At 39.8% G+C, this 14,501-nt stretch overlaps 2 protein-coding genes across 2 annotated transcripts; one reads left to right on the forward strand and one right to left on the reverse strand.

Moving 5' to 3' along the window:
* Positions 1-278: 278 nt before the first annotated feature.
* On the reverse strand, positions 279-4,999 carry fbxw12 (F-box and WD repeat domain containing 12). The gene is made up of 10 exons (XM_055046455.1): positions 4,838-4,999; positions 4,711-4,748; positions 3,967-4,133; positions 3,752-3,876; positions 2,988-3,194; positions 2,746-2,910; positions 2,374-2,584; positions 1,344-1,525; positions 1,128-1,258; positions 279-426 (listed from the first exon to the last, which is right to left on the reverse strand). Exons 1-10 carry the CDS (start codon positions 4,934-4,936, stop codon positions 327-329), a joined length of 1,425 nt encoding a protein of 474 aa, XP_054902430.1. The 5' UTR covers positions 4,937-4,999; the 3' UTR covers positions 279-326.
* Positions 5,000-5,568: 569 nt separating this feature from the next.
* LOC129370446 (protein Wnt-7a) lies at positions 5,569-14,287 on the forward strand. Its single transcript, XM_055046456.1, has 4 exons — positions 5,569-6,044; positions 6,461-6,687; positions 9,487-9,758; positions 12,672-14,287. Exons 1-4 carry the CDS (start codon positions 5,974-5,976, stop codon positions 13,152-13,154), a joined length of 1,053 nt encoding a protein of 350 aa, XP_054902431.1. The 5' UTR covers positions 5,569-5,973; the 3' UTR covers positions 13,155-14,287.
* Positions 14,288-14,501: the final 214 nt, after the last annotated feature.

Below are 14,501 nucleotides of genomic sequence, written 5' to 3' on the forward strand. Positions count from 1 at the left end.
TTATAAGTCAAACGCCATATTGTAAAAAAACAAAACAAACTTTACCTTAGTAGAGTTTAGGTGACACTTCAAAGAACAAATCAGATAGTTTTAAAACATTCTGCCTTAAGCTTGATCACTCATCTCTCCTTACTTTACCCCACAGTCAACGAACACTCAATTAACTATTTTATAGTCATTTCTTATTTCTTAACCAAATTGCAGGTTGCTACATTCCTGTTAATTGTCAACACCCACCCCCCTAAGAGCATAAGAGTCCATAATAAAATCAAATGTCAGAAGGTTTTGCAAACTGCATTGTTGGTCTTTGTGCAGGGCCGCAACGCTCAGGATGTGAAAGAGTAAGCTTTAAGAACGTCCTTCCCATTATTTCCTTCTACTGAAGCCACAATGCTGACGTAGTCACAAGCAACGTGAGTGAACCCTCTGCAACAGAGAAATATGCAGTAATCAATAATACCGAATAAATGTGCTCTTCCAGAGGTCAACAGTAATTACTGGAGCGTGTCCCAATCTAATAATCATATACAGAATATTTTATCAGATGTATTACCTACTGACACTGATCACATGTCTATCATGATATAGATTCTCATTGATTTATTATTGCAAGAATGGTGCAAAATAAATAAATAAAATAAAATAATGGCCTATAATAATGGGAATGGCCTAGTTAAAGTTGGGATGTAATCCAACTGAAATAATGTGGCATGAGCTTAAACATGCAGTTGGTCCTTAAAAGCTGTTCAATATGACTGAATTTAAAATATTATGCAAAGAAATATATTTTAAAAGCTAAAGTTCTTTCACAGCGATGTATAAACACTACGCACAAATAGGTACATATTCTAACTAGCCTGATTTTAATTTGTAAAGCTCAAAAAATGTTTTAATATGTGATACACATTACTAAAAAAAAAAAAAAAAACTTGGGAAAACAATGTCTAAATACCAATTTAAACCATGTAATACTGGTATCATCACTTTTAGTGAGTTTTCAAGGCACATGGCGCTAATTGTGTTTATCATTAATGGTGTAAAATTTAGCATGATCAGGTCTGGCTGGGACATCCTTGGTAATGACTTCTCGGTAGATGAAGGCGGTATGTTAGGTCTGAGACACTAACCTGGACATTGTGTGAGAGCCTCCCAGTAACTGGTACTGACTCTCCAGAGTGAGCCCACCATCTTTGCCGTTCTTCCACGTCAACACTCGTAAGGAGAGATCTTGAGACGCCGTGACGACACGAAAACTGTCCTACAAAACAAAATTCAAAACTCAATGCTAAGCTTCCAACCAATTCTGGAACTGGTCTACTGAACTTCAAATAAAAACAGCCTACCACACATATTGAGGTGATGGGCATGATGTGATCTTTAAAATTAGCAAGCACGACTCCTTTCAGCGAGTACACCCACAGCTGGTCCCCGGCTGCCAGGACTATGCAGTTGCTGTTCTTGGCCTCCAGAAGGATTTGTGATGAGTAGTGGTTCAACATCAAGGGGAAGGACTCCATCTGCTGGACTGAAGTTGGAAAGAGATTAGAATTTATTACAGTAATTTAAGGGTTTAATATGATGTCTACCCACCCCTGGCAACTGGAACGTGTTTCGGAAAAGCTTGCCACAAGCTATGGTGGTGAGCATGTAGGAATTTTCACCATTTATCCTTGAAAGCACTTATGAGGTCAGACATTGTTGGAGGAGAAGATCTGGCTTGTTGTTTCCATTCTAATTCATTACAGTGTTCTTTTCGGTTGAGATAAGGACTTTGTGTAGGTCAGTCAAGTTCGTCCATTCCAAACTCACTCATCTATGGAAACTACTTTTTGCACTAGTGTGCTGTCATTTTAGCCATTATTATGCCTTGTTGTTGTACAAAACAACAAGGCATAATAATGCTAATAATGCAAATACAAAAACCATGTGGTTGAGGTGTAAGCTGCTAAGTGAGATTCTTTCAACTATTACTTGGGATTTGTGTGTATGTACCTGTATGTATAATTATCATACTGTGTGGATTAGAGGAAACAACTCAAATTTGTTTTTAGAAATTATTGTTAACTGTTCGCTGTTCAGTCATTTCACCCTGAAAAAAAAAAGAAATTTCAAGCCAATGATGAGCATTAAGTAAACTCATCACTAGCACTGGAAATTGTTGTTATTAAATCCAATGAACCAGTAATAAAAATGTTCTGCATGCCATGAGAATAAGCTAAATAAAATACTGGTGCCAGGAAGATTTCCAAACTGTTCCTGCGGTGATGCAGAAATTTTTCCTGGATGACTCACTAACAGACTTTTTGTTTCCCAATGATCTGAGTTCAGAACTAAAGCATTTTCCAAGTCATTGTACTAAACATCAGGGCTCACCCTGGATCTCCGTCTTGTACTTCATCTTTTTAATGCTGACATCGAAGACAGTGAGGGCTTTGTTGCCTCTGAGCTCAGTGCGGTGGATGATGGCCAGTCTGGCAGGCTGGGTGGGTATGAAGACAGCAGCTTGGCACCCGGGGACTGGCACAGTCTGGCACAGAAAATCTTCATCTTCAGACGGTGAGGTCAGACTCTCACCGTTAATCACCTGGCAAAAAATAAGCAAAGCAACACAGGTGTACAAGGAATATGTCTATACTTTACATTCTTATCAATTTTCCTTTTGGTGGTATTTGCACAGAGGTAATGCAGAAACAATCTGGAGCAGGCAGCACAGACAATTATGTAGTCAAAGACAACCTCAAATACCTTTAGACTTAAATCATCATTTTCCTTGGTTCCAGCTACAATCCACTTCTTGTCAGGTGAAACAAGGAGTATGTTAACTTTGAAAGAGTCACACACCATTAGACTTGACTTTTTCGTCAAAGTCAAATCAGCCAGAGTGCAAATTGATCCCTGGCCAGTTCCAACCTGGAAGAGAAGATAATGTAAGGAAAAAAAAAAAAAAAAAACTACATGATCATCAAGGAGATTGTGGGGGTACTTACAGTCAGGAACCAATTATTGTGGATGTTGTACTGCAGTAGTGTACAGTGTGAAGACGCAGTAGAAAAAGAGGCCAGCTCCTGACCAGTCTGACCCTGCCAGGTCTTAATGAGGCCTGTAGAGTCTGATGTGATAATAACTTCCTCCTTCTCGTCTGCTACAATCCCTGTCAAAGGACTCTGCACAGGACTACACCACAGGCTCTCACCCTGAGAAACAAAACAAGCATTAAAATCATGGCTCAAAAAGCCCAACAAAGGTCACTGTTTAAAATATGCTGCAAGAAATAAGTGGACAAAATTTAGCGGATTTACAATGGCTAATTCAAAGTATGATTGCAGAAGGAAAATCAAACACTGTAATTTAAAAGTGAGCATTAACAGGATCTCCCCTATTGCTGAAGCTATAGAAGGGATTTTATGTTATTATTTTTTTATGTATCTAATACAGTCAGGGCATTTTCTGGCTAAAACTTGTCCTGGAAGCAGGAACAACTGGGAAGAGTGAAAATTTGAACAAAATTGTGATGGCCCGACAACTGCCTGAGAGCATCTACAAAACTGCCTTGGGAGCATTTGTTCCACATATTCCGATCAATCAGATAAGCTACTGTAGCTAAAACTGCGCAAGACATTAATTCTGGCTCAAACAATGTAAAGCAGTTTACAGTGTGTAGGGCAGGATACTTCAGGACAGTCATAATGCTATGTCAGACTGGTGTATGTCTACTATGTGTGAGTGATGTTACTGAAGGAGAAGCACTGACATTTTGGATGTCCCATGCTCGAACTGTCCCATCAGTGGACGCACTGCAAACAATGGCACTGGTCTTGGACAGGTCTGGCAGCAGGTGTGAATTGCCCTGCAGGTACAACAGGCCGACCACCCTGCCTGAAGAACAAGATGTTTGACACACAGGTTAGACAAGCGGCATAGTGAAGTCATGCTAAGAATATTTCTAATGAATAAAATAATGCATACCTGTATGGCCTCTCAAGCTTTTGCATGTGTAATTTCCTGACCGACCTTCTGTCATGTTCTTCTCCAGGTGGGAACGCTGCTGGAAGTATTTTTTCCATGAAAGAGTGACCTGGTCACCACCCAAGGCGGCAAGGTTACAGAAACTCCAGCGCTGCAGGCACATCCTCCTGAGGCGAACATTGATGTTTGGATACGTTTATTATTTTTCAACAACTTTCAACAACTTCCTGCAAATTGTGGATTAAAAGGGAAGTAGCACTGTGACGTTTACAGTATGTAGATGAAAATATGAATCAGATCACCAGACATCAGCATGGTATCGAATCAAAACGACAATAATACCGTTCTGGATTTGTAAACCTTTAGACCAAATGTGAATAGAGATTAAATGTGGGCAATCTATTGCTGTTTTCTTAGTGAGTGACGTTCCACAACTTGACACAGGGAGAAAATATTTGCCATTACAGCAATCAACCCTTCTTATATTTAATCATCGGGATCTTGCATTTTTCGACTGATATTTGGACATTTTCTCTATGGCAACTAGCTCCAAGTCTTTTAGCTTTGAAGGTTTCCCCCAACTTTTTACCTTCAGATTGAATCAGATATCGGAGTCAAATCACAATTTGTCCTGGGCAAGTATTAATATTACTTCAAAACAAAAGAAACAGATGATAGATTTTTTTTTTCATGAAAAACCAAATACAACCAAATACAATAAAAATATGACAAATAATAACTCACCTCCATAACCAAGGAGTCTCTGCAACTTCATGCCAATCCTGACAAATACAGTGACAAACCAAACTAAACTTAAGCTGTTGAAGCGATGTGATTGTTTTCTGCCACTTCCGCAAGCGAGAAGTCTCACCTTGCACACTGTAGAAACGCTGATTAAATCATCCCCACTCAGAAACGTGAAAATGTGAATGAGACAGTCACCGATAAGCTGTGGATGATGGAAATCCATTCCAACGTCAGTTTTCTCAACCTGGAGAGATTTCAGAGAGATCAGGAGTCCGTACGTAAAACAACAAACTACGGAAAGCGCAAAGGAACTTCGCAGTTTTTTTTTTTTTTTTTTTTTTTTTTGCAGTGCTTTTATTTCGCCACGGGATGTCACCATTGTAAAATGTTGGCGCCAAGAAGGGACGCGCGCATGCAGAAGCCCCTACCAGATGCATAAAAGTGGGGAAAAAATAGTGGCCTTTTCATTTATAAACACGAATAGAATAAACGTCAAATCCATTCGTGATCAAATTATTAATTGCACAAATGCTGATTCAAACGTATCCGGTTGCCAGAAGAGTAAACAGAGAAGGTTATGATTCTATCTGAGTTGGTGCTCGAAGATCATAAGACAGTAATTAAAGCCGTGATTATTCTTGGCTTTTGCTTTGTGTTTCCTGGCAGGTGTGGAAACATTTTGTGAGCTGCGGTGAAACAAACCCATGCGCATGACACGCTGACTCACAATAAGCCAAATTAATTGCAGTTCCAATCAGTCAAGGTGATTTCTCAGTAGAGGAGTGTGCGAAAGTAAGGAGAGCAGGAGAGACGGCGTGTGTGTGTGTGTGTGTGTGTGTGTGTGTGTGTGTGTGTGTGTGTGTGTGTTGAGAGTCACCCCTGGCGGGATTCTTCAGCAAGGGCCCCTTGTCTCCTGTGAACACGCCCCAGATAGATGAGGCAGATATATAACCAAGACCTGCGGGTAGCAGAGGAACTGTGAGAAAGAGATAATCGCACTTGCTCACCCCCAAGGGTTACCTGTGACACCCTCGCAATGACAAGAGGGCCAATCCAGAGGGGGCCTCGCCAGGGGAGTTTGGATGCTGTCCCGCTTGGTTTGTAAAAAGTCCTTCGGGCTTCTTCTGCTTTTGATGCTTTTCGTGGTTTTGGACTTCCCCCTGGAGTTACCTGAGCTGCGGTCGAGCGGAGAACAGGAGCGAGGCGCGTTATTAAAATCAGCTCTGCAGATCCGTGCATGAAACTGAAAGCTGGGCCGCAATGAGCCGGAGAACACGACGCTGGATTTTAAGAGTTCTGCTTTGTTTAGGGATTGTTTACCTCAAAATTGGGTAAGGAGCGTTTATTCAATTTCTGATCAGCAAATGAAGAGCGATGTCCCAGAAAGATAAGACTTTAACAGAAGTAATAGCAGCTCTCAAGGGGTTAATTTCTCCAAAACACACAGGTCTTTATTTTCTCCAAAACAGGTAGCTGACTTAATGAACACATTATTATAGCAGCGGGCACTTTTACTTTACAAAAGTCTATCTGTAAATTATGCAAAAAATAAACAAAATAAAAAAAAAAACTCCTGGAACTAGGCTATATAATATAACTAAAATGTCTGAACAGTAACTTTTAATATAATTTACCTGTTTAATGTTTTCGGCATAGTCATAAATTTTATAATAGGCCTAATACATGACTCGAGCAGGCTCTCAGTTCAATCCGTTTTTATTATTATTATTATTATTATTATTCGCAGTGGATTCTCGTCGGTGGTGGCCCTTGGTGCGAGTATAATCTGTAACAAGATCCCCGGTTTGGCTCCCAGACAACGGATTATCTGCCAGAGTCGCCCCGATGCCATTATCGTCATCGGAGAGGGAGCACAAATGGGCATCAACGAGTGTCAATTTCAGTTCAAAAACGGGCGCTGGAACTGCTCTGCTCTTGGAGAGAGGACTGTCTTCGGAAAAGAGTTGAAAGTGGGTATGTTGCTGTCTGTTGACGTTTGTTATTAAATATTAAGAATGTATACACTTGATGACTGTGTGCTCGCTTTAGGGGTAATTTATTGATTAGTGCCATTCTTAATCTTTTGCTCTGTTGTTTTGTTATAAAAGTGAGCCAATATTTGGAAAAAAACAAAAAAGACAGAAGTGAACTTTAAAAGTTGGACACATAAAATGATTGATGTTTTTCTCTTGATAAAACAGAAACTGGTCGAGTTTGATAGACATCACTTTTCATAGACCTTCGGTGGTGTTTCTCCAGTTGATCATTTGCTCTTCAAGCTTTTCTGCTTATGAATAACACAAATAGCTATTGCACCTGTAAGCATCCCTTAGGAGTCAGTGTTGTTTACACCAGGCCTATTTGCCCTTTATTTTTCTCCGAGGAGGGACTTTCTGAACGTGTATAAAAGGTATTTTGAAGCCAGTGTTGGAACAAAGCGCTTCTGAATGTTGGCAACCTTTCTTTTCATTCAGTCAAAGTCTCTAGAGACACATTTTCCCTGGTCTTTATCCTGTCTGGTGATTGGTGCTGTGGCTCTCACAGTAAGGATGTAGAGCTTACCACGGGTATAAATTACACCGAATAACAACTCAGAGCAAAGCAAGTGCTAAATAAGAGATAGAAATGATTTCAAGTCAGTATTCCTGCTGCTGAGATGGGCGAACTCAAAAGGGGATGAGGAAATTACAGCTGGAGTTTTGTCACTTTAAGGAAAACTTTTCAGGGAAATTGCAATTGAAATAATGCCAGGAAGAGGAATCAGTTTAGTTAACTGTTTTAGAAAGTACTGAAATATATTTTAGGAATGTTCCTCCTTCGACCTTCTACCTCCTTCTCTAGACAAATATATTTAAATAAAAATATCCTAAATACAATGGCTGGCAGCTTGGACCAGCTGTTTGAGGCATTGCTGCCTTCTGCTGTTGCAAAAAGAAGATTATCTCTGTATTCTTTTGAAATGAAACAGTGCTGTTTGACAATCTGCTTTATGAATGGAGGGGAAGGGGGGTTTAGCCAATCTGGAGTTTTTTATTTTCCTTATAGTCCATGGTATGGACAGCCATACCAAATAGATTGGTTTCACTGGTCAGATTAGCATAGATAGTGAATGGTTTTAAATAGATGGTATTGTTGATGCCCAGACTAAGGGGAGCTGAGGTGTTTGCAGTTGCTCCTGAAGCAAAATGAGAGATCAGCAAAGTGGCATAATGGTGTAAAACCTTACATTTGACTTATATTTTGGCCTCAATCTTTTAGTTGAGGCCAAAAACAAGTGTTAGTACAACCTTTTAGTTGTACTAAAAATAGCTATTGTTCCTTTTGTGCTTAGATTTTTTAAATAGTGGCATCTTTTGTTGGATCTTTAGTACAGAGGCTGTACCTACCTTAAATCAATGATTTCAGACAATTTTGTACATTGTAATCATTGTCCACTGTCAACAAAATGCAGTTATTTGACTTCACACATCATAGCTACCAGCAAGAGGCTTCTGCACAGATATGCAGGAACGGAAAATTGATGGATGAAATTATACTTGACTTTTGAGCTTTTTGATGAAAATGACTAATTACAGTGGTAACCAAAAATACCATTGGTTTGCATACAGTTACAAAATGGATGTGGGAAGAGACAAAATGGGGAGAGGAACTAGTGAAGGGGTTAATTGGGCCTCCACTAAGCTGTCTTAGGTCAGAAGTTCATCACAGACATGGTAAAGTGCGTCCTCCTCAAACCTGTCCAGGCCTTGGATCTTAGATCTTCCGTCTCTCCTTTATTCCATCTTTTGCGGTGAACCCGTGCACTCACGACTGAAGGGGAAAGACTTAACAACGGTGCAGTCTGCTCTGACACACCTTCTTTTTTGGCTCCTCGCCAATCGAGTCTATAAAAACGTCCACATAATTAATGCCTCAATATTAGTTTTTTCTCCTTTCTTTCAATGGCAAGGGCACACATCCAAGATGTTTATCAAAAACATGGCAGCTTTACATAGTGAATGGTGTGGCAGGAGGAAGCACAAAGAAAGTATGATGTTTGTTTAGAGCAAACAGTGACAAGAGGAGTTTATTTACATGTAGATATGATGGATGTCGTAATCAGCAGTTTCCTGTTTGCATTTTGATAAATCGCGGATTGGAAATTTAAAAGTAAAACACTCTTCTTGCTTATTGTGTTTAACAATAAACACTTTTATTCCATCACAGGGTGTTTTAAGACGGCTTTGATTATGAGAAGGGATTTTAGGATTCTTTGAGACCATAATTACTTTTCTCTTGGCTTATTACTGAGATATTGAAAACCTTTCTGCCAACCCGGTCTATACTTCTACCAGACTTTCTGTCAAACCTTTACTTATTTTCCCAATATTTCCGTATGTGTAAATGATTTGTTAGCTGGAATTGGGGACAGATAACAGCAGGGTGAAGATTCTGACATCCCTATCTTGGGAGTGTACACACAATGTAACAGCTTCTAAGAGGATCAATAGCCCTTCCTTGTCTACAACCCTCTTATTCATGCGGCTTTGTTGACTATACTGCTAGCAGACATTTTGGTTCATGGGCAGGACAGTTTCCAGGTTAGGTTTCAAAACACTGCAGCTCTTGAGTGATATGTCAGCAAGGCTGTGATGTAAGCATACAACTGGTTAGTTAATAATTGACCTCCCTCTTTACCTATTTATTGTATTCACTTTAGCTGAAGGAGATACGCCAATCACTTCAATATTTCACAGACAGTGTTATTGATCACCTTCTTTCCTGCTCCCCTAGGCAGCAAAGAAGCGGCATTCACCTACGCGATCATTGCTGCCGGGGTGGCCCATGCCATCACAGCGGCCTGTACGCAGGGCAACCTGAGTGACTGCAGCTGTGACAAGGAAAAGCAGGGTTTCTACAGCAAAGACCAAGGATGGAAGTGGGGAGGCTGCTCGGCAGACATCCGCTACGGATTAGGCTTCTCCAAAGTTTTCATAGATTCAAGGGAAGTCAAGCAGAATGCAAGAACGCTAATGAACCTCCACAATAATGAGGTGGGACGCAAGGTAAGGGACTAGAAGATGTACTCTATCCGAGTTCAAAGAGAAAATATGCCTAAGACCTTTCCAGGCTAACGTGAATATTTTGGAAAGAAGATTTTCCTCTCCATTTGCACCACTATTTGTGGGAAAAAATAATTTCAGAATACTTTCTAAAAGTTGAGGTTTTTAAAAAATTGTTGAGGTATCCAGAGTGGATTTCAAAACAATGACTTAGAAGCTTAATTTCTACATGTTCACTGTTGCCTTTTATGTGAGAAACTCCCACAACAATGTCCTCATTCTGTTTACGTCAAACAGCAAATGTTAGCTGAAGAACCTAATGACCAGGAGCAATGGGAATGCGGGCTAATAAAAATTTGCTACACCAGTTTCAGGGAATCTATATCCCAACACTTCTTTAGCCATGCTCAGAATATTATTGGAAATTTTTATATAGTGTCAATGATATTGCCACCTACTGGCTTGGTATTTACTACAGCATTTTTTACTAAAGCATATATTTCTTTTAAGAATGGATAAAAATATCAATTTAAAAAAGGAAGTAATGGAGTTGGTTCCTGAGTTTTTGGAAGGAGAACAAAATCGATTTTTATAAAGTAGTGTCCAGATGTCAGGAGATAAAATAGAGCTTTAAAACAGGACTTTCTGATGCTTTTCATGTTAAAAGGCACGGCAAGGTTAGAACCACTTTTATATGGGCAATATTGAACATTTGACCATGTTTATTCTGGATTTGGTCCCAATAAACATTATATGGAAACTTAAGATTTTTATTTTTTTTAAAGAAAGGCAAAGTTAAAAATAAGCTAAAATTATTTTGTTTTTCTTTTGATGTTTTAAAACTTTATATGTGGCTGACATGCGTGAAAGAGATATCCAGTGACTTTTAGAATGAATGACACAACTCTGTTTTCCTTAAACCTCAAATGTAAGGACAAAAAGTTAAATATTAAAAGAAAATGGTGAACAGTGTTTTACAATAGGACGTTTTTAGTGGAACACCTCTTGAGCCGCGGTCATGATCTTCTATTGAATTAATATTTGATATAGAGGTCTTTATCATAACCTGCCAATGCAATGTAAGTATTATGGCATTTTTGATAGACATTTCACTGTCAAAATGGACAGAGGAAACATACGTTTAGAAAATATGGATTTGAAGTCGTGGTGCTAAAACCATTGATAAGTAGTTTGAGACCGATCTCAAGAAGTGCTAACTGTCTCTGCCATTACTTGGCTTGTCAAAGACCTATGCAGAGGGGACTGAGCTTAAACAAGAAGTGGAATAAAGAGCTGCTTTTAGAGGAAGAACTGTCTAAGTGGCAGGGTTTGATTACAGCCAAGATCCATGCACTGAAAACAGACTGACACTGTACGAAAAGGCATTAACTCTGTCTCTCCCCCCATGTTGTACACCACTAAGACAGTCTTCAGTTACAGTTATGACAATCTGCAACCAACAGTTTTGCTAATCTCACAAACCCACATCAGGTAAAATGTGTCTCCACATGCACCCTGGGGGTGTTTACTTTTTGTCTGGATTGTCATTGATTATGGGTCTGTTATTAGTTTATAACAAGTCAGTTTACAAGATTTCTGTATCCAGATCTAGAGTGTGACTTTAAACAAAAATTTTATTATGTACTGTAAACCAGTCACGTTTAGCTCCAAAAGAGATCCAATCAACCGTTATTCACAGCGGAAAACATCAAAAGCAACAAAACGCTGGAGATTACGCCATAAAAACTTAACTAGGAAAAAGACTAATACGATAAAATACCAAGGAGAGAAGCTCGCCTGATTGTGTTTTTCTTGCATGCATGGTTGCAGAACACTGCAGAGTGACAAAGAGACTCCAGTGGGTCTGAAAGCTAGACACTGAGTGGAATAATGTGCCAAAGTCAGGGTTAGAGGCAGCATTGACCAAAGTTAACAGATATTCTTTCTCTTGCCGCCTCTGCCAAAAAGACCTACTTCACACAACCAACACGTCCAAAGCAGTGGCTGAAAAGTCTCCTCACGCCTGCTTGTATAAAGTAGATCATGCATGTTTTTGCACCTTGAATTCAAATTAGCTTATCTGGAAAGCTAAATTGCCTCCCAAGGAAAAGACTGTGCTTGTGGATTCAGTCCTCGAACTGCTTTTCTTTTTCTCTTTCCGTTCTGCTGGTAAAAAGACCCTCTGTTTTGACGCCCTACCCACCCACCAACTCCTTTATTTATGCTAATCAAAAGCGGTGACACCAAGCAGGAGCAGCGTTCTCAGCTCCTGACTGGAAGATGAGTAGACAATAGCTGTCACAAGTGTTAGCTTCAGGACAAGTGATGGTTAAAGGAGTTGCAGCCAAGGTTTTCATGAAGGGATTCACCGAGAAAAAAGTTCTTAACACTTTTGGGTTTAGCAGTTACTAATGCAGCTTTGTTTGCCAAGAATATAAAGTCATAAGTTTCCTGCACAGGTCTTTGGGAAATAGTATTATGTACTACATATGCAGCATTTTAAGAAAAAAAAGTAAGTTGTGATTGACCTTGCTGCTTTAGAAAAACCTGCAGTGGCACTTCTCATTGTCATCAGCTCAGGATTTAGCAGTAATCCTAGTCACTCGGCGCCTTGTACAGTCACTCTTGACTTTTGTGGGTTGTGTGTGGTAACTACATACACAGGGTATGAAATCTGATACATTATTTTGGCTTCTGTGTATTTGGTATCATGCTCCATTGTGGTGGGGCTGAAGTTAATCTGCCATTGTACATTTTTAAGTCACATTGAGTCAGTTTCAGTAGTTGCAGTCTTGTCTTTAGGACATTAAGTTTGACTTTAAGCCTTGTGCGTTGCATTGGAATACACCAGAACTTGTTAAAATCCATGCTCTCACCAGTTCTCAGTGTTTCACCTCGTTTTCTTTCTGCATCTAGATTCTGGAGAAGAATATGCAGCTGGAATGTAAGTGCCACGGTGTCTCAGGCTCCTGCACAACCAAAACCTGCTGGACTACACTTCCCAAGTTCCGCGAGCTTGGCTACATTCTCAAAGAGAAATATGCCCATGCTGTGCACGTGGAACCAGTCAAAGCAAGCCGCAACAAGAGGCCAAAATTCCTGAAAATCAAGAAGCCTTATTCCTACCGGAAGCCACTGGACACGGACCTGGTGTACATAGACAAGTCGCCGAATTACTGCGAGGCGGACCCGGTGACGGGAAGCCTGGGGACACAGGGCAGGGTGTGCAACAAGACAATGATGCAGCACATCAGTGGCTGTGACCTGATGTGCTGCGGAAGGGGATACAATACACACCAGTACTCCCGGGTCTGGCAGTGCAACTGCAAGTTCCTGTGGTGCTGCTATGTTAAATGCAACACCTGCAGCGAAAGGACAGAGGTGTACACATGCAAATGAGAATATTTATTGGAGGGTGTGTGTCTGTGTGCGTGGAGATGTGAGTGTGTTTCTGTAAGTTTTCACAGTCTACTTTCTGTTTAAAGTCTGCGTTTGCAGTCTTTTCTTTTTAGCAACAACTACTACAGCACTGCTGTGCTGCATATGCAGCCAGCTGAAGATGAGGTACCAAGGTTGTTTTGCACAAGAAGTTCTTCACCCTTCTTCTTGGACTCTTTGTTGGGACACAGCACAACTATCTGATAAAACACTGGAAATGGACCAACTGTAACCTGAAAATGGATCACAGTTTCAGTCAATGGAGCAAAACATCTGAGACTTTAAGCTGAATGGACTTGTACTGACATTTTCTCCGTTTGGACTCTACAAGATGCAGACGAATTGAGGTGGATATGGTGCTGAGCAGGACACACTGCTGTAGTTCGTACCCCCCTGTGCACAGACAAAATTAGAGAGATAGCCATTTGAAATATTTAACATGCTGTATTTAGAGAATGAGACTTATTAATATTAATTTATTCTATAAAAAAAAACTACTGATCTTGTCCTGTATGGATAAAAAAATAACTAAATATCAACAGTTTTTTAGTTTGTTGAAGCAATCAAACATGTCTACAGTTAACACACTGGATTTGAGTCATCTTGTAGCATAGTGTTGTTCCTTCTGGGATGACTGTAGGCTGCTCACATTGACCTATGTACCTTTTGTGAGTTTTTCCTTCTGTTGCTGCTAGTCTAGAAAATTCCACTTGTTGAGGTAAAAGTCTATATACTGTACTTATTGTCTTGACTTTGACCTGGTTCTACTGGACTTATTTGCTGATCAAAAACAAGGGCACATTTTCCACGTTTGGTAAATGATAGTTATAGAGTATATATTTGTAAAGGACTATTTTTATATGAATGTTTTATTTATATCTTATTGTTTCTACTCATTGTCCGATGTGGACAATGAGATCTGTCTATAAAGCCCATGTGAAAAAAGCTGATATATGTCAGTTGGCTGTCACGGCCATCGCTTGTTGTATATTGTACGAGATAGAGGCTGTCTATATCTGTTTGTGTTCAAACCTTTGTTTACTGCATTTCACAACTACTACTGATGGAATACAGGAACAGAACTACGCTAACAAGATCATATTTTCATTATTGACTCATCACACAACACTTAAATATTGCCAAAAAAAAATCGATTGATGTACTGAGAAATACACTGGAGTGACCGAAATGACTAGCATAACCGGAATCTGACGACACCACACTTGATTTGTCCTAATCATTGATTGGTGGTCAGTACTGTTGGAAACTAAAAGTTAGATACTTTTCCAACTAGTGAACACAGTAAAT

The sequence above is a fragment of the Poeciliopsis prolifica genome, unplaced genomic scaffold, assembly GCF_027474105.1.
Source record: "Poeciliopsis prolifica strain line A6 unplaced genomic scaffold, Auburn_PproV2 SCAFFOLD023, whole genome shotgun sequence".
NCBI lineage: Eukaryota > Metazoa > Chordata > Actinopteri > Cyprinodontiformes > Poeciliidae > Poeciliopsis > Poeciliopsis prolifica.